Source organism: Gouania willdenowi, unplaced genomic scaffold (assembly GCF_900634775.1).
Source record: "Gouania willdenowi unplaced genomic scaffold, fGouWil2.1 scaffold_412_arrow_ctg1, whole genome shotgun sequence".
NCBI lineage: Eukaryota > Metazoa > Chordata > Actinopteri > Blenniiformes > Gobiesocidae > Gouania > Gouania willdenowi.
Genome location: NW_021145173.1, coordinates 32342 through 53903, shown reverse-complemented (window position 1 = coordinate 53903; position 21562 = coordinate 32342). Strand labels below are relative to the sequence as shown.

The 21562-nt window shown below is 38.3% G+C and overlaps 1 protein-coding gene across 1 annotated transcript; it reads right to left on the bottom strand.

Moving 5' to 3' along the window:
- Positions 1 to 911: 911 nt before the first annotated feature.
- Positions 912 to 21409, bottom strand: LOC114460159 (protein NLRC3-like; the record flags this gene model as incomplete). Its single annotated transcript, XM_028442199.1, has 9 exons — positions 912 to 1542; positions 1665 to 1711; positions 13739 to 13803; positions 18709 to 18826; positions 18912 to 19085; positions 19160 to 19456; positions 19511 to 20989; positions 21071 to 21086; positions 21208 to 21409. Coding segments are annotated over 9 exons (2934 nt in total), but the record flags the coding sequence as incomplete, so codon positions are not given.
- Between the last annotated feature and the right edge of the window lie 153 nt (positions 21410 to 21562).

Here is a 21562-nt window from a genome sequence, read left to right as displayed (position 1 = left end):
TGTGTGTGTGTGTGTGTCTGTCTGTCTGTCGGTGTCTGTGTGTGTGTGTGTGTGTGTCTGTCTGTCTGTCTGTCTGTCTGTGTGTGTCTGTCTAAGTGCCTGTCTGTGTGTGTCTGTCCCAGTGCCTGTCTGTGTGTGTGTCTGTCTAAGTGCCTGTCTGTCTGTCTGTCTGTCTGTCTGTCTGTCTTTGTAGCTGTGTCTGTCTGTCTTTATGTCTGTGTGGCTGTCTATGTAGCTGTGTGTGTCTGTCTGTCGGTGTGTCTGTCTGTCTGTGTAGCTGTGTGTGTCTGTCTGTTTGTCTGTCTGTCTGTCTGTCTCTCTGTGTGTGTGTGTCTGTCTGTCAGTGTCTGTCCGTGTCTGTCCGTCTGTCTGTGTAGCTGTGTCTGTGTGTCTGTCTGTCAGTGTCTGTCTGCCTGCCTGTCTGTGTGACTGTCTGTCTGTGTAGCTGTGTGTGTCTGTCTGTCTGTCTGCCTGTTTATCTGTCTGCGTGTCTGTCTGTGTGTCTGTTTGTTTGTCTAAGTGTCTGTCTGTCTCTGTGTGTCTGTCTGTCTGCCTGTCTGTCTGTTTTTCTTTGTAGCTGTGTCTTTCTGTCTACCTGTCTGTCTCTGTGTCTGTCAGTCTATGTTGTATGTGTTGTCTGTGTGTCTATCTGCGTTTCTGTCTGTGTAGCTGTCTGTCTGTCTGTCTCTCTGTCTGTGTGGCTGTCTGTCTGTGTGTGTGTTTGTCTGTGTAGCTGTGTGTGTCTGTCTGTGTTTGTCTGTCTCTGTGTGTGTGTTTGTCTGTCTGTCTGTTCATGTGTGTGTCTGTTTGTCTTTCTAAGTGTATGTCTGTCTGTCTGTCTGTCTGTCTGTCTGTCTGTCTGTCTGTCTGTCTGTCTGTCTGTCTGTCTGTCTGTCTCTGTGTCTGTCAGTCTATGTGTCTGTCTGTCTGTCTATCTGTGTCTGTCTGTCTGTCTGTCTGTCTGTCTGTCTGTCTGTCTGTCTGTCTGTCTGTTTGTCTGTCTGTCTCACAGAGGACTCAGAGACACTGAGGAACCAATGGACCAAATCCCAAACCCAGGATACAGAGTGTCAGTGAAGGAGGTACAGACGGTGTGGATGAGTGTCATAGAGTCAGAGGAGACTTCATAGAAGGACAGACGTCCATCAGGACAGTCCACATACACTCCTACTCTACCAGAGGAACCACAGGGACAGGAGGTATGTGTGATTATGTTATTGTGAATGAAGTAGTAAAAACCACTGTTACATCTCAGACTCCAGGACTGATTATTATTTCCAAACAAACAATCATTACTGTTTCCTTTTCTACTGATTCCTCTGTAACTCACTGTTATAGAAACATCTCCATTCCACTCCACCTCCCAGTAACAGTGACCAGTCAGACCAGTACTACACAGAACCTGATAGTAGTGATCAAATCTGTCCTGATGATCAGGATAAAGCTCCTCCTCCTTCTTCACACATGTCACCATCCTGTTGTTGTCAGACAGTCTGAGTTTTCTGTTGATGGAGTTTGTGTCGAGGTGAATGTGACAGAAATCTGATGAGACACAAAGAAACAACAGTTGATCATGTGATGCTTCATTCTCTCTGTATCACTGACATGTTCATTCACTCAGAGCTTCATGAGGACACTTTGAATGAACACACACACACACTTACACTTCCTCACACCAGCTTTGATCCACTGCTCTCCTCCATGGTCCGCCCTGCAGGAGCAAACACAGGCAGTGATTTACACACCTAAAGAGTCCAAAGTGCTGCTCAGAAACCTGATGCCATCTCCATCAAGCTCTCCATGTTTCTACTGGTTTGTCTTCAACAGCTTCACCTTCTTCATCTCCTTCAAAGTGTTCCTCTCTTCATCCTCACTGATTGGTTCCACCTCCTCTGATCTTAACTATACACTATTATATATATGTATATATACACTATTTGGTCACCTAGGCTGAAATCCAATCAGAACTCATGTGATCATGTGATCTAACGTATTGATCACATCTAATCTGTCTGTGTTTACAAACAGTAATACCATCATAAATCAGGTTGATCAACAGTAACTGAATATTCAGCAGGGCCACAGGAAGTAGGGGTGCTGGGGGTGCTGCAGCTCCCCCTATTGGTGAGAATGTAGGTGTTTAAATGTAGCCTATGAAAAATATTTAGCACAATTTATAAATTCATTATGAATATTTTGGGAAATGATTTTGACACACGTAGGCTATTACGTGTATTTTGTATTTGAATATAATTATTTTTAGGACTAATCAACACAGGTTCACGTTGACTTTTGAAGACATGGGTACGCAGCACCATGACCCAGAAAAGACTCACACACCTTTCTCTGATACACACCCACACACAGATTCTGAACTCTCTGGACATTCATCCCCTCATGAGAGACTTTATCTCCACGCCCCCAGAGCACACCTCCACATCTGGACACCTGTAACCATGGCAACCCTCCCTGCAGCTCAAAGTAAGAGCATGGTGCCACCGTACACTTTCATATCTATTCATACAGTTTAACGTCACACTACAGTATTTTTACAAGGTGGTGGTGATGGAGATGGAGTGTGTTATTATGATTGTGTGTTCTGTGTGTAATGGATGTGGAGAGTTGTTAAATAACGTTTAAATAGTCAGATTATTTCCTTGTGGTGTGCATAAAAGGATTTTGGAGTCACGTGACATAAACATAGATGGTGCAGTGACTCAGGTTCATGTCAGCTGATCTAATCTATTGCATTGTTATAGATTAGACTATTAGCTAAATATATGCACTATTTAGCTAATAGTGCATATATTCATCTGAGAACTGATGATGTCTGTGCGTTACAGACCCTGGCTGTGAGTGTGCACCAGGGGCGTAGCACCACATTTTGGGCCCTGGGTACGAACCATCTTGTTTGCCCCTCCTGTAAATTTTAATATTTACACTTTTTTTCACCTGGAAACTATACTAGTATTCTTATATAAACTTTATTTTTTTGTATTTTATTTGAACTAGATTTATTTATTTGAGAAAGTTAATAGAGGATACAGTTATTTGATATTTACTGTATTTGTATTGTGTATTTGAAAAACAATATTTCAAAAAACTTTAAAAATAGAATTTAATCAGTTTTTACCGACTTTTTAACCAGTTGCTAGACATTTAAACCCCATTTTAATTCCAGGCTGACCCCACATGGGGTCGTGACCCTAAGATTGAAAAAAACTGCAATAACCTAATGACTAATGGTTTGTTGAATAATGTGTTTGTGACATATTTTTGCAACAATTTAAAGGGGCGGCTGGTAATTTCTCGGAGGGAGGGCGTATATCTAATAACACACACACACACACACACACACACACACACACACACACACACACACACACACACACACACACACACACACACACACACACACACACACACACACACACACACAGAGTGTAGACTTTAGACAATAGTCAGTCATCAATGGCCTGATCAAAAGTCATTGACTACAACATTATCATAGAAACAATTAAAGAAACCATACGATCCACTGTGGTGTCCATTTACATAGAAAACTATTTAATAACATCTATAGATCAAAATGATGGAATTAATAAGTGATAACACATGTTTTAAATCATCTCATTTAGTAAATAAGTGAAATAAACTGTATTTAGTTCAGTGGTTTTCAACCTTTTTTGGATCGTGACCCCATTTTGATTTCAAGAATTTCTGGCGACCCCAAAGACATTTTTTTCTAGAGTTAGTTTTTGATCATGTTTGAGCTCAGATTTTATTTTATTTATTTATTTTTTTACTGCATTTGACTTGAAATAAATTACTATTTCACAGAGTGACAGTATAAACATACAGTTGTTTAAGACTGTGAAGAAGAATTGAAAAAAATCAAAAATCTATTACAATTTTTCAGAATTTTCAGGCGACCCCACATGGGGTCCCGACCCATATATGTATGTGTGGGTGAATGAATAAGGATGATGTCATGCTGTATGTATGGGAGAAACGTGTTGTGAGTGTGAGTGTGCTAGTGGGCGTGTCTTTGAGTGAGTGATCATGTGATAGAAGGATAGCTGTTTGCACACATATATACATACACACATACATACACATATACATACAAACTTACACACATACCAGTTTTTGTTTAATTCTTTAAATATTTGTAATTTAAGATGGTTTAGGATCTTTTTTTTTAAGGAATTACTAAAAACTTTTTCTTGTTGATCATACGTTGATATTTTTGAAATGACAATTAGAATAACTTTTGGATATCATACTTATAGATTTCATACTGTTTTCTTTCTCTTGATGAATAGAGTTGATTGACTTTATTTTTTTGTAACACTCCCCAACACTTTACAGTTGTAGCTTGAATAAAAGTCATATTTTTAGTTAAAAGGTAAATGAACTAATGATCTTAATAACAGACATGGATAACATTATTTCATATATTGAGGAATCATATATACTGTATAGACCCTGGCCCAGAATGCAGAACAGTGGCTGATCACCTGAGGTTATAAAAACAACCTCACCACCTAAAACGTCTAATCAAAGGTGGGGGGGCTGAACTGTACATGGTACGTGGTCTATAGATTTAACTAGGACTCTTTAGAGAGAAAATAAAGACATAAATACAATCACATATCTGTTCCCTTTTAATCTATATAAATATTAGTAGACATAACACCTGGTTACATTTCTGTTTTGTTCTAATTACTGTTTTATTCTAATGATTTGATTTACTTTACAGTTCTTTGGGTTATTTTCTTACTTTTTTATTCACTTCTTTAATAATCTCTGTCAGTTTGAATATTATGTTACAACTGTGTAAAATATTGTCATTTTCCTCTATTTATGTTCTAAAAATCTCACAACTAAAACCCTTATGTGTATTTATATCCTCAGATAGATAAATACATATGTAGACATGGATAGAATTAGATAGAAATTATAACTTGAAATATTTAAAAAAATCATAATCAATTTTTTGTCGTTTGTGCTTCAAAAGCTTCCATATAAATTTGATAAAGATTGATTTTAATTTCTGAAAGTCATTTCCTGATTGGTCGCTGTGGGCAGGCAGGACCGTGAATGTATTTTTCCTCACTAAGAAATAAGAATCATTCAATCAATCAGTTAAGGTTCCTGCTGTGGGTTTTCACATTCACATGGAAAGAGAAGTGATATTAAAATAAAATACACACACACTACATAGCAATCATAGACTCACCACACTATGTGGTTGTATGTAATAAAGAAATTATAAAATCTGTATTGAATAATTCTTACAACACCTTTTGTAATCATGTGATGTTTTATAAGATTAATTTTGATGAGCATGTATTCAGTTATTGTTTGTACAGATAAATATAAGTGGCTTATTTCAAGTTTACTGTGTATATTCAATTTAAACACAAATCATGTTTGTATTCTGTTCTGTTCTACTTATAACTTTTTTCTTATATTAAAACATAGTCTAACAGTAAATCCAAATAAATGTAATAAAGTTAAATAAAAGTTTTGGCCCACTCTAACAATGGTAAACAAAATAGGAATATAACTTGAAATAAAATTAAAGGAAAAATTACTATAAAATAAATTAACAACATTACATTGAGAAACCTGATATTATAATTTCCAAATAAAGTTAATAAACATTTTAAACATAGTCTGAATTAAATATTTTGTCTTATTCATAATTTTATATAGTCACACTGTTAAACAGTGTAAAGAGAGGAAATGTTAGAATAGATTATTATTCATGGTTTCTTTTTGTGTGTAATACTATAATTATATATCTTTATACTCAATAAATCTATTCATAAAATATATTCAGATCAACTTGTTAGCTGTCATTTTCAGAACAAAGACAAACAGTTTCATGTCGGAAATGAACTGAATAAATAAAATAAATAAATAAACATCTGATTTCAACTTAATCTAAATCTAAAAATAACACAACCATGTACGTAAACAAAGAGACAAATCAGATATAAACAAGACAATCAGATTAACACTAAAATGTCAGTTTGACCCAAAATGCACAAAGTCTAAATCATTAACAAATAAGAATAATTATATTTTAAAATTAAACTTAATACACATTAAACAACTCATGTTCTATATACCTAAATAAATTAAATAAACAGACACCATAGACCCCTAAATGATCAATAATAATGAATAAATCAATAAATCTTAAACATAACTTGTATTGCTTTAAATCACCAATAAATGACATCTTTAACTAATTACAAGGAGCTGATCATTTGATTTATAAATATATAAAAACACTGATAAATCTATGTTTGGGGTCCAGGGAGTGAGAAGACCCTGAGGACCACAGCTGTGTTTTAGATGATTGTCTGTTCTTCTATTGACTTGTTATGACTTGTTGATTCATTTTCTGTTCATCTCTAATACATTGATTAATTGATTCAGCAAAACCTCTGACTATGTCTCTCTGTATGAAATCTCAGGTACTGAACACCAGAGTTAGCTCAAAAACTCTAACAATTGTTAAACAATGATATTTATAACATAAGTCTACAGTTTGAAATAAATGTAAAACATTTTAAAAACATACATATTGTTTTTTTTTTTAAAGCTAGCATGAATTTGAATGTAGCTTACCCCCCTCCCCTCTGTGCTCTGTCTCACTCACATGCATTAGCACTGCTGCTGCAGAAGTGGATCTAAGCTCATTGTTTGTATTGTGTAGAAACTACGTTGTCTCATTCAGCAGTAAGTAAACACTAAACTTCATCATTATATACTGTATGTTAAAAAACATGACTAAAAACTCTGTTTTAAGTTCGTCACCAATGATGCGTTTTGGTTAATAAAAAACGAACCATCTTTTTTCATTGGTCAACGTTTGTACAGGTTTACAGCTGCTACACATGATGGATTTTCTTTGTTCCTTTTTCAGAGCTCATAAGATCTTCATTTCTGTCAGAACATTAAGAAAATTTCAACCAAAAACTTAAAAAGTGTATCTGGAAAAAATCCCCTACCCTACCTTTTATTGATTGATTATTTGAAGCATTAGTTTTGATTTATACAATTGCATAGTTTTAATTTTAGTGGTTAGTAACATTCAGAGTTGGAAATTCATTTTAGTTTTCAGTCAATAATTCACATTTCGGTTCATCCCTAATTTTTTGACTTGATAACTTGTGTCAGAGAAAAGATTAAAATGTAATTTCATAAGATATATTTATATTTTTGTATGAACACAATCCTCACTGATTGGTTCCACCTCCTCTGATCTTCTCTGTCATTCCTTCATCAGCTCCTCATAGTTCTCCATCAGCCTCTCCTCACTCCTCACTACCTTCTTATCTCTGTCCTTCATCCCTCTAACCTGTCCCAGTCCTCCTCCTTTAGTGTCCCACCTCTCACACCTTCATCACATTCCTCTGATACAGCTCTCTGTCACACATGTGATGGGGATTGATGTGAACATGTGATGAGCTGCTGTGATGTGTCTCACCTCAGAGTGTTCAGTCTCTGAGAGAGCAGCTTCACTGCTGAGTCTCCTGGATGGTTGTAGCTCAGGTCCAGCTCTCTCACACTGGAGGAGTTGGAGCTCAAAGCTGCTGCCAGAAAAGCCCCGCCCACCTCTGTGATGACACAACCTGACAGACTGGATTCAGAAAAACATCCACAACTCAGGAAACAAGTGAGAAGACGAGGACCAGGCACTGCATGAAAAGTGGGATTTCCGTCAGTTTCCGTCACTGTAAATTACTGTTAACTCTGAGTAAACAGGAAGTTCCAGTCAGCTCAGATAACTGCCAGGAATTGTCGTAAACTCACAGCACAAGGTGAGAAAGTCTCCCCCCAGCTTCTAGGACTGGGTAAGGTTTTCACATGTAAATGACCATACTGTGATCTATATAAATGTAAATCAGGACTGTCTCCACTGTAAAGACACACAAGTCTCTGAGAGCCAACATGTTTGTATGGAGCTTTAATTCCTCTTTAAAGCAGAATAAAAGTTAATTCCTCTTCAAACTGACCTTGTAAACACTTAATTCCTAATACATTTTATTCTGAATTAAATTTAAATCTGAATTAGGTAAATGTGACTTCCAGTCCGAATTTAGAATAATGACCAATTTGAGCGTTAACACAGGAAAGACATTCTGTGCATTTATTTTGTCCTTTTGTGTATTTTTACTGTAAAATGTATGTTTTTTGGAGTCATAATATGTACTTGTGTTGCCAATTTGTGTTTTTTAAAGTCACTTTTGTGTATTTCTGTTGTGATTTTGCTTGTTTGTTAATACTATGGGTTCGCAGTCATGTTTTGTGTTTTTCTTGTCTTTTTGTGTTTTTTTGTTGTTTTTATTGTGAGTTATTTTGTGTATTACTGTTGTTGTTTGGTTCATTTTTGTAGTAGTTTTGTACAGCTTTTGAAGTATTTGCTATGTTTTTCTTGTCTTTTACTGTATTTTCCTGTAATGTGGAATTCTTTTTTTTTTTATACTGTATTCTTGTTTTTGTTTTTTGTTTTTCTGCCATTTTGTACGTTTACTTTGGGGGCCTCATAAAAATAGACCGAGGGATGCATGTGGAAACAACAAAGAGTTTTTATAGTAAATGTGTATGTTTTTCTGTCACTCTGTGTATATTTGTTGTCTTATGTTATGAGACATTTTGTGCATTTCTGTTGTTCTTTTGTGTATTTTTCCTATAAAATGCATGATTTCTGAGGGGTATTCCATAAAGCGGTTTATGTTCAAACTCTGAGTATGTTCAGGCTCAAATGAAGGAATCTCTGAGTATCCCATTCCAAAAAGCGAGGTATGTTCTTCTCTGAGTATGTTACCCGGGCAACATTGTCTGTGAACTAAACCTGGTCGTTGGCAGGTTTTATCAAAGAAACCCTGAACACCGTTTCTGAACAGTTTAATAAACTTTAACACTTTTCTCTGAAACACATTAGTAACATCACACACCACATACGTGTTCACTTCATTACTAATGTTGTGTTGCTTTACGTCTTTTTTTTTTTTTTTTTTTGTGATAACGGTAATTTAGGGTTAGGGTTGTCGATGTAGATCATTAAGTGAAAGTCACTGAGAGGTTGATCTGCATTAAAACATCTACTGACGTCTGTAGTAAAGTTCTCTGGATAAAAACCTGTGGACAATATAAAGGAGGAGATGATCATTTAAATAAATCAACTTTTAAGGCTCGTTTGTTGTTTTATATTGTTATACAGTTAGGTCTGTAGATCATACATCTTTGAAGGTATGATGCAGTGAAGTGTGACACTGCTCTTGCAAACGATAGGACGTGGGTTCACGTCCCGCTTCAGTGTTTTTTTATGACATTTTTTAGGACGTTGAGATGACTCTGGTGACAATATTACATTAAGAATCAATATAAATGATGTGACATAAAGCAGCATTTACTGTCTTTATATCCAGTGTAACAGGAGGGCTCTCTATGCAGACATCCTATGCAGCTACCACGTCTCCTCAGACACACTTTATTCATATTATTCACCGCTCGTCACGTCACTGAAGTAATAAAGTGATGAAGTGACCAAAAAGTGTGACTAATTACGAGTGATTTAAACTACTAGAGTCACTGAAGACTGAACGCACCTTTAGAACAGGCTCATATTCCTCAAACACCGGCTTATTTCACCCATCAGGGTGAATAAATCACTCTCTTCTGTTTGGTTGTCATGGCAGTTTGAGTATTCTTTGATCCATTGATGATAGCTTTTTATCGCGCGCGTGCACGTAAGTAACCCAAGGTTTACATACTCAGGGTTGATTAACCCACTTCATACCAGCTTTAATAGAATCCGATACCCAGAGTTTTCCATCGCGGGGTATGTTGACCCAGAGTTTATGGATAGACTCAGAGTTTGTTAACCCACCTTTAAGGAATACCCCTCTGGAGTTATTGTGTATTTGTGTTGTTTTTTATTTTTGCGTTTTTTTTGTTGTAATTTTTCACAAGTTTAAATATTTAAATACCAGTTAAATATTAAAAGACAGTTAAAAGTGTTAAAAGAGTGTTAAATACACATGATTTGCTTGTCTCTTTATTGTTATTGTTGTTTATCTGTGATCCACTGAGTGTTCTGGGTTAGACTATCTGGGATCGATTGGTTTTGTCTCCGCCCCCACACGTGCTGTTTTCCTCATTCTACTAATGCTCCTGATGGAGGAAACAGACTGAATCACATTTGTGATCATTTCTCTTCTTTTCAGGTATGTTTATAGTCAGAAACACAGCTTATATGTCAGAAATAGGTTACTAACAAATAAAGAGTTTCATGACATTGTAGTTTTGATATTTGAGTTTGATAAGAGTTAAGTTTTATGAACAGTAGTAAGTTAGCAGACAGTGCCATGTGTAGCGTGTTCTGTTGTTAGCTTCTGTTTCATATGAGCATGTGTTTAAAATATGTTTTACTGTTCTATGTAGTTTGATTTATACACTTTGATTAGCTTTAGATTAGCTCAATACAACTTTAAGACTTACATATTTGATGCTTGAAAGAAAAGAGTGATAAAATGATTTATTGCAGTTAAATATTGTTTTTTTACACAACTCAGAGGGAAACAAAAAGTGTTATGAACACATACTAGGGTAAGATTTTAATATAAAATAGAATAAATAAATGTATGTATCTGACACTATTTCTTTGTTGTGACAGACTGAGCTCGTCCCATAATTCACCTGTGACTTTGATGTAAACTCTCATTACAAGTCCAGACATGTGTAAAGTAGTGTTGTGGTGGTCAAGACCGGTCTCGAGACCAAATTTTAAAGGTCTTGGTCTTGTCTCGGTCTCTGAAGCATTTTGACTCGGTCTTGTCTTGGACTCAGGCTGCCCGGACTCGGGATTTTCCGTCAAGACCATTCGAGACCAGCACTAATTCCTGCTATTTTTAAACTTTTTTATAATGTGATAATAACACGGAGAAGAACGGGATAAAACAATCCTTTATTCATTATTTAATCCACCCTGTTATAATGACCACAACCTTCCTTAATGTGACTGAGTGACGTGTGTGACACTCATACGTGTGTGGCTACGTGTCAGTTTGGACCGCGGAGCGCAAGGGAGAAATGAACTAATCACCGGTAAAAATCCCAGTAAAACTCCAGAAAACAATCACCAGTAATAAATATTATCTCCCTGGTAAAGACAGTAGCTCTAACAACTGGTAAAATGATAAACTGATGATATTACAGCCTGTGAAGTACGGGGGATGCACTTACTCCGCCTCTGGGTCCTAGTGCCAGCCGAGCGGTGAAGCCTGTTCCGTTTACCGTGTTTACTGAGGTCCGTGTGTGTTTAATAAGTCCGTGTGTGTTTAATAAGTCCGTGTGTGTCCGTGTGAAAGTCCGCATGTTTATGCATCTGTCCATCCACTCTTTTCATTATATCCATGTCTTTTAAGGCTTTATTACATAATGTCGGCTCTAGTCCGGGCCGCCGCCATCTTGGATTATGTCGTCACCAGCGCGTCATCGCCGCAGAATAGCACAAGCCAGAATGACTCAAATAACTAAAGAGGTTTTATATTAGTCTATTTTCTTTTTAAAGTGGTGTTTTTTTTGTGGCTTTAGACTCCAATTACATGTATGTATATAATATGTTCCCCACAATATAAACAGGTTCACAATATAATTATTTTTATAGTTTCTGTTTCCACTGTATCCAGAATAATAATAATAATTCTCAACAATAACTATTGATTAATTTGTCACATGACTTTTCCAGTGTTTGAGTTTGTTTTATTTAGTTTCACATCTACCTGTAGCTCTATGTTTTTTAGACTGCTGACAACTTGTTTGTAGTTTTATTTCAGAAAGTTTCACTTTTACAGTTACAGTTGGAAACCTTTGTTAATTAAATATCCTAGTTATATTACAGCAACCAAATTAAACTATATCAACTAAGTGAATTAATAAAAATAACCTGTGTAAAGGCTTTTTCAAATAAAAAAAATATCTTATGAAATCTGTGACCTGTTGACCTGCACAACTGAAAGAATCAGAATCAAGAATCATTATTTCTTGGCAGAAATACTTTTAAACACTTGCTGTACATTCAGCTGACATAAAAATATTGTTTTCAAATATGTAGAATAATTGTGAATTTATCAGTAGCAGTAGTAGTTTTAATATTTTAGTTAATTTTTTGCAGGCACCTTTTTTGTCCGTCAAATGTATTTAAAATAAACTAAAATTAAAGAGAGGATGTTATTTAACTGTTGAACCTTGTCATAATTTTATTTATTTATATATTTTTTTAAATTGAAAAAAAATAATGTTTATGGTCTTGGTCTTGGTCTCGGTCTCGGCTTGTCTCGGTCTTGGTCTTGACTCGGTCTCGGCTCCCGAAAGTCTTGGTCTTGTCTTGGTCTCGGTGCATTCTGGTCTCGGGCAAGTCTTGGTCTCGGATAGTGCGGTCTTGAACACAACACTAGTGTAAAGTGGACACTGTAGTCTTTATATGTAAGTAACTTTAATCTGGAAAATAATCTGTTTTGTTGTTTGTGGTGTTATTATTATACATATTTATGCCTGTTGCCTTTCTTTTTCCCAGTATCATGTAAGACATACTATGAGACAGTCTGGAAGAACTTCACATTTAGTCATCCAGACCTTTGGACACGAACAGAAGCCATTAAAGGTTCAGCTCACAGCAGACAGAGGAGGAAGAGGGTCAGATTTATAAAGTTAACAGAACAGATGTTACACAGAGCATGTGCACAGAGCAAAGCTTCATCTATTCCTAGTATTTTTGTACATTGTGGTTTATTATGTGACATTTTGGAGGGAAAAACAAAACGGCTGACACACACACACACACATAATATTTTGTTGTGTTAACAGCATAGAACCTAGGTTCCCAAAGTGGGGTACGGTACCCCTAGGGGTACGCGAATTGTCATTTGTAAACTAGAATATAAATGGACCAGCAGTCAGGAGCCTCCATGCATTGCCACAAATGACACATTAAGGCTACCCATGGTTACAGATTATTATTATTATATATATTATGGTCTCCATCCTTCAGAAGCCTGGAGCTTTCTGCTCTGTGTTCAACATTACAGAACAAACTGGAAAATGAGCCCAAATATCAAGCAACCCACCACAAAAGACTGCATTATGGACCACCCCCCAAAAGACCTGCTCCATCTTTTTATGACCCTGAAGCGGCCAAGAGTTCAAGTTTTAGTGTGTGACCCAGACAAAGGGACACAGTGTAAAGTTTGTTTTATTTTTAATAAATAAAGCTCTACTTTCATTATGTTCCTCCTGTGTCTCTTATTCTCAATAAACTGTTATTGTGATGTTCTCACTAAATAATATTAGCAATAATAATTATTAGTATCATTAATATTATAATTATTATTATTTGTATTATAATAAAAATGGGAGAGGCATATGGCCATGCATCCCAACGGTGACCAATGAGTGAGGGACTTTCTGTCCAATCACAGGTGATTTTACTTCTGAACTGTCTGTGGTTTCTTCCAATGGTTGGTTAGTTTCAGTCAGGCAGGCTGGACATTGAAATGCTAATTATCGAAAAACATTCACAGTGGGGGTGGGGGGACTTCTCAGTAAACTGCTGATAATCCTGGACGTTTACAGGAATTATCAGACATTCACAGGGTGGATAATCTCAGTTTTCATGCAGTGAGGACAATGTTGATGGAACATGTGATCCACTGACCTGAGAGAGTCCAGTTTACAGTGAGGACTCTTCAGTCCTTCACACAGCAGCTTCACTCCTGAATCCTGCAGATCATTGTTACTCAGGTCCAGATGTTTCACACTGGAGGACTGAGAGCTGAGGACTGAGGACAGAGCTGCACAGCTTCTCTCTGAGAGACCACAGAAACTCAGTCTGTGGGAGAAAGACATTCATTTATTAATAATAATAATAATAATCATCACATTATTGACAGGATTTAAACCTTTGCCGTACACTTCATCTGCTTTATTACCTCCACCAAGGAGGAAAGATTTCTGCTGCCAGAGGGACTCCTGATCAATGAACTGATTCTGATCAGTTTCAAAGATAAAAAATGTCTATCTCTCATCATCGTTATAATTCATATCTGGGTTTGTAATTGATGGATCTGTATAAAATGTGACTCAGTTACAGTATATTGGGTTGGTTAATCAATGATCCCACTGATTTTCATCCTGATCAGATCCAGATTATGCATTTCATTGATTTATTTTCTTTTTTTTTAAAGTGTGTGTCCATACATTGTGACCTACTGGATGTTTATTAATGAGATATAAATGTGGTTCCAAGCCTTTAAAGTGTTAATGATCATGGTACCATGATCAGGATCATTGATCATTGATAACTGATCATATCTGTGAAGAGGAGGTTCAGAGCTTGATGGAGGTTTGCACTTTATACTGTTCATTTAGTCGACTAAACATTTTATCATAGTTTTTGTTGATTAAAGTTTTTAAAGTGACAATAACTAAACAATGAATAATTTAATAAAAATACATGTTAACAAAAACTATATCAAGTTATATTTATATCTTCACTGACTAATAAAAACTAAACTATACACTATTATATATATATATATATATGTATAATTACACTATTTGGTCACCTCGGCTGAAATTCAATCAGAACTCATGTGATCGTGTGATCAAACGTATTGATCACATCTAATCTGTCTGTGTTTACAAACATTAATACCATCATATATCAGGTTGATCAACAGTAACTGAATATTTCAAAAATAAAAAAAACTCTAATGCTTTATGTTTTTGTCGATTATATCTGTAACAGATTTAGTCAACTAAAATCTTATTTATTACAGTATTTCTCAAATGGGGGTACGCGTACCCCTAGGCGTACACAACGGTACTGCAGGGGGTACGTGAGAGAGAGTGTGATAAATTTACAAATAAAAACATTAAATATATAGGGATTTTAAAATGTGTATTTTCTGTTAAAAATTATAATAATAAAAATTATTTAATTTCATTTCATTTTATTTTATTGAGCTCCATTAGCTCCTGACTTATTGCAGGAACTATTCTGACTGGGGTCGCCTTCATTTTCATTACAATAATAAATGACAATATTAAATACAAATATTTACAATATTACATAAAAAGCAACATAAACACGCACACACACACAAAACAAACAGTGAAACCAAATAAAAACATATCACATAAAACCAAAAGAACTGTCAGTAGATACTGTATTGAGAGTCGACCCAAAACCTCAAAATAAAACAGTAACAACTGTCAACATGACAACTGTATTTTATCGTCATTGTTCTCACACAGCCCAAAGCTCTTCCTGCTGACTCAGCCAAAAACTTTGTTCCCTCTTGAAAACTCATAAAGTCATTAAAGATCAATCCTAGGAACTTGTATGAACTTGTATAAACTAAGACAGGCCATATATAAATTTATAATTACTTCTCAAGTCATGATTTTTCCTAAAATACATGATCTGTGTTTTATCTTCATTTAGAGTCAGTCTCCATTTTTTACACCATGTATTTAAAATATTTAACATATTGTGTAAATTTTCCAGAAAAATAATATCATCAGCATACAATAAAAGACTGAAAATACAGTTATTTATACAAATACCCAGATTAGCTTCCATAATTTCATTTACCAGATTATTTATATAAAGGGAAAACAAAGACAACACATCTCCTTGTTTTACACCAAAAGTGGTGGAGAACCAACCAGTTTTTAAACCATTGATCTTCACACATGCAACTGGGGCTTTATAGAGTGATTTGACATCATCATAGAATGTACCAGTAATGCCATAATCCAGGAATTTATACATTAAAGACCCCGGTTGATCCAGTCAAAAACCTTCTGGAAATCAACAAAAAGACAAATGTTGGTTTTCCCTCTTGCAGCCTGGACCTCAGCACAGATGATAAAACATAAATATGATCAATGCAGGCCCTACATTTTCTTAAGTCATTCTGCTCATCAGCTAGGATGTTATGTGTCTCCAGATATTCAGTGAATCTAATGTTAACAATTCCTGAGGACTTTTGTTCAGAAAAATACAAAATACAAAACTTTTTATTTTGCAACAATTGCTATACAAAAACTTTGATTATATTAATAAATCAGGCAAATATTTAGCAAATCAGCTCAAACACAACAAAGAAATTTCCTTTATAGCAGCAATTTCTGACAATTCAGGTCAAACTTTAAACTTACCTCAGGACATTAATAAGGTTTTTCATGATTATTATCAAAATCTTTACTCATCTAACTTAAACCCTGACCCTGAAGATATTAAAACCTTCCTCATAACTTAAGCCTACCACAGCTCACCATAGATCAGAAAACCACCTTAGACTCACCATTAACCTTACAAGAACTACAAAATGCTTTGGATAGCATGTCAACAGGCAAAGCACTAGTTCCAGATGGGTTCCCTGCTGAATTCCTAAAACATTTCTGGTCAATGCTGGCTCCGCTCTTTTTCAGAGTAGTAACAGAGATTAAAAATAAAGGTTACGTAGGAGGCCACATGAATACAGCAAACATTAAATTACTACTTAAACCAGACAAAAACCTCATGTTACCCTCAAGTTACCATCCCATCTCGCTAATTAACACAGACATAAAAATTATTTCCAAAGCACTCACTTCCAGGTTAGAGAAAGTAGTACAGTCAATTAAAAATAGACACTCCACAGACAATGTTAGAAGACTGTTTCATTTGATCAACATGGCACAGAACTCTAAAAAGAAAACAATAATCTTGTCACTTGATGCAGAAAAAGCATTCGATAGAGTCAACTGGTCGTTCCTCCTTGCTGTCCTTGGCATATTTGGCTTTGGAGAATCATTCATACAATGGATCTCCACCCTATACTCTAAACCTAAGGCCTCAGTAACCACAAACAAAATAACATCCCAAAGCTTCACACTGCAGAGGGGAACCAGACAAGGTCGCCCACTCTCACCTTTGCTCTTTGCAATATTCGTTGAACCTCTCGCAGCAGCTGTTTGTCAGAATACTGTTATTAAAGGAATCCACTCATCCATCTCATAACACAAAATTAATCTTTATGCAGATGATATTTTACTCTATTTGGAAGAACCCCATCCTCATTAGAGGAAGTATTTAAACTAATAAACAACTTCTCTAAACTATCAGACTATTCCAATAACTGGTCAAAATCGTCAATCCTCCCTTTTAACAAAAAAATCATGTAATCCATTAAGCCAAAACCCACAATACCCCTCCCCCACAAACACAATTAAATATCTAGGCTTAAATATATCACCAAACTTAAATGAATTAATTAAACTGAACCTAGATCCGCTGCTGGATAAAGTCACAAATGATCTGCAAAGATGGCCGCCTGTGCTACTGAGTAGTGGCACTGGGGCGACATTCTCACCTCAAGTTACCCTACCAATCCCTCCAATGTTAATCACACCTGAACACACAACCCCCCAGACGGTGCGACCACCACTTCCACCCTCCGGAGCTCTTGCACCACATACCCATATATACACAAAGGTTGGATGGGGAGCACCGCTCCCCTCCATCCCCTTTCTTTTAATTGCACCTCATACATTTACTAAACACACACATTCACACAGGGGATAGGGAAGTTCCTCTCAATTGGGGAATAGAGAGGCACCATAACAGGAAGGTGGGTAGGATCACATATTTGGGCCTGTCGGGTGGCGGCCCGGCTCCTCTGTTGATGGATGGGTACAAATACATCAGGATGGTGCAATCGGGTATGGCGGGGCGGAGGGTCTTCGGTTCCTTGGTGCTTTCTCGGATGTGTGTGTGGGGGGCGGTTGCTGCCTCTCGGCTTGGGGTCTCAGGGGCGTCTGGAGGGCTGCTCATCCATGAGGGGGTTGTCTGGGCTCCCTGGCCCCCCCTCTTTCTGCTAGCCTGGCTGCATTTTCGGGTCCAGGGCAGCACTTGGGTTTGCAGTAGTAGTTCTTGCACATACATCGGTCTACGATGCACTGGCATGTCTTAGACTGTGGGATAAAACTCATTGTGGGCTTAACTTTAGACACGTTGATCCTAAATACCTGTATTACCACTCACTCCTTCCCTTTGTCCACAGCCACCACCATTATACCTAAGCTTCACACTGGTCACCAGACTGGATTGATTACACAACACAATAAGCACAATATACACAACTACAACTTCACATCTCACTCTCACTTTAAAATAATCAACTCTTCCCCACACTTTACATTTACTACTTTGAATCTCTCCTCCCTGCTCCCTTCCCTCCCTTTTGGTTCATTCCTCATTTTTTGACTTGATAACTTGTGTCAGAGAAAATATTAAAATATATTTTCATAAGATATATTTATATTTCTGTATGAACACAATTCTCACTGATTGGTTCCACCTCATCTGATCTTCTCATTCCTTCCGTCATTCCTTTATCAGCTCCTCATAGTTTTCCATCAGCCTCTCCTCACTCCTCACTACCTTCTTATCTCTGTCCTTCATCCCTCTAACCTGTCCCAGTCCTCCTCCTTTAGTGTCCCACCTCTCACACCTTCATCACATTCCTCTGATACAGCTCTCTGTCACACATGTGATGGGGATTGATGTGAACATGTGATGAGCTGCTGTGATGTGTCTCACCTCAGAGTGTTCAGTCTCTGAGAGAGCAGCTTCACTGCTGAGTCTCCTGGATGGTTGTAGCTCAGGTCCAGCTCTCTCACACTGGAGGAGTTGGAGCTCAAAGCTGCTGCCAGAGAAGCCCCGCCCACCTCTGTGATGACACAACCTGACAGACTGGATTCAGAAAAACATCCACAACTCAGGAAACAAGTGAGGAGACCAAGAACAGAAAAATGATGGAACATGTGATCCCACTGACCTGAGAGAGTCCAGTTTACAGTGAGGACTCTTCAGTCCTTCACACAGCAGCTTCACTCCTGAATCCTGCAGATCATTGTTACTCAGGTCCAGATGTTTCACACTGGAGGACTGAGAGCTGAGGACTGAGGACAGAGCTGCACAGCTTCTCTCTGAGAGACCACAGGAACTCAGTCTGATGAAGAATCAGAGAAACCTTACAGATGTTTGTCTGTGACAGAATTAAAGACATGTTCTAAAGTCACATACTTAACTTTCTTAGAGGCTTTGATCACTGGGAGCAGCTTCAGAAAAGCTTCCTCTGAAGGAGAGAATCTTTTCAGGTCAAAGACATCCAGATGTTCTTGTGATGACAGTAAGATGAAGACCAGAGCTGACCACTGAGCAGGAGACAGTTTCTCTGAGGAGAGACTTCCTGATCTCACGGACTGTTGGATCTGCTCCAGCAGAGAGTGATCATTCACTTCATTCAGACAGTGGAACAGGTTGATGCTTCTCTCTGTGGACAACCTCTTACTCAGCTTCTCCTTGATGTATTCAACTGTTCTCTGATTGGTCTGTGAGTGACTTCCTGTCTGTGTCAGCAGGCATTGTAGGAGCCTCTGATTGGTCTGTGAGTGACTTCCTGTCTGTGTCAGCAGGCCTTGTAGGAGCCTCTGATTGGTCGGCAGTGAAAGACCCAGCAGGAAGCGGAGAAACAAGTCCAAGTGTCCATTTGGACTCCGTAAGGCCTCGTCCACAGCACTCTGGTGGAGAAGATTTAAGTCAGGCTGACCTCCAATATGGGGAAGGTTCAGTGGTTTATGTTCCAGCAGGTTGACTTTAGACCTGATGAAGGTCTGATGGACATGAAGAGCAGCCAGAAACTCCTGAAGGCTCAGGTGGATGAAGGTGAACACCTTGTCCTGGTACAGGCTGCTCTCCTCTCTGAAGACCTGTGTAAACACTCCTGAGCACACTGAGGCTGCTCTGAGGTCCATGCCACACTCTGTCAGGTCACTGTCATAGAAGATCAGCTTTCCTTTCTGCAGCTGCTCAAAAGCCAGTTTTCCCAGAGACTCCATCATCTCCCTGCTCTGTGGACTCCAGTGTGGATCTGTGGCAGCTCCTCCATCAAACTTCACCATCTTGACTTTGTTCTGAAAGACCACATAGTGGCTGTAGATCTGAGTCAGAGTCCTGGGCAGCTCTCCCTTCTCTCTGCTCTTCAACACGTCCTCCAGAACTGTAGCAGTGATCCAGCAGAAGAGTGGGATGTGGCACATGATGTGGAGGCTACGACACGTCCTGATGTGGGACATGATCCTGCTGACCTGCTCCTCATCTGTGGACCTCCTCCTGAAGTACTCCTCCTTCTGAGGGTCAGTGAACCCTCTGACCTCTGTCACCATGTCCACACACTCAGGAGGGATCTGATTGGCTGCTGCAGGCCGTGTGGTTATCCAGAGGAGGGCTGATGGAAGCAGTTCTCCTCTGATGAGGTTTATCAGCAGAACATCCACTGAGGTGGACTCTGAGACATCAGTCAAGGTCTGAGTGCTGAGGAAGTCCAGAGGGAGCCGACACTCATCCAGACCATCCAAGATGAACAAAACCAGGAAGTCCTGGAAGCTGCAGATTCCTGCTTCTTTGCTTCCAGAGAAGAAGTGATCAACAAGTCCCACCAAGCTGAAGCTCCTCCCCCTCAGCACGTTCAGCTCTCTGAAGGTCAGTGGGAATGTGTAGTGGACCTCCTGCTGGGCTTTGTCTTCAGCCCAGTCTACAGTGAACTTGTGTGTTAAGAGTGTTTTCCCAATGCCAGCCACGCCCTTTGTCATCACTGTCCTGATTGGTCGAGGTCTTCCAGGAGGGGCTTTAAAGAGCTCTTCTAGTGTGATGGCTCTTTCTGCTGTGTCTGATCTCCTGGATGCTGTTTCTATCTGTATTACCTCATGTTCCTGGTTGACCTCTCCACCCCCTCCCTCTGTGATGTAGAGCTCTGTGAAAATCTCCTTCAGGAGGGTTGGACTTCCTGCTTTAGCCACGCCCTCAGACACACACTGGAACTTCTTCTTCAGCTTGGACTTCAGCTCACGTTGGTATCGATGAGCCTTTGTTCCTGAATGAAGACAAACTTAATGTTAGAGTGGAGAAGTCAGAGCAGGTTTGAACATTGGAGATCAAAGTGTGTGATGTTCTCAGTCTGGATGGTTCCTCAGATTAAATGTGACTGATTGAATTGTGTTTTCAAAAAGAAAAGCCAGCTTTGTGTCCTTCATGTGATGTTCCTCACAGTGAAGATGTTCACATGCTCTTACTGCTCTGCAGATGCTCAGCCAGCTCCTCCTGCTTCATCCTCTTCAGGAAATACAGTGTGATGTTCAGAAAGGCCTCCCTGCTCCTCCTCTGCTCCTCATCTTCACCCTCCATCTGACTCTCTGAGCACTCTGAATCATCTCCATCCACAATCTTCTGCATGTGTTTGAGTTCAGCCTTAACAAAGCTGATGATGTTGTCCTCCAGCAGCTGGAACACAAACACATTAAAGGTGATGAGTGAAGGTCTGCTCCAATCGTGTGTGTGTGTGTGTGTGTGTGTGTGTGTGTGCGTGTGTGCGTGTGTGTGTGTGTGTGTGTGTGTGTGTGTGTGTGTGTGTGTGTGTGTGTGTGTACA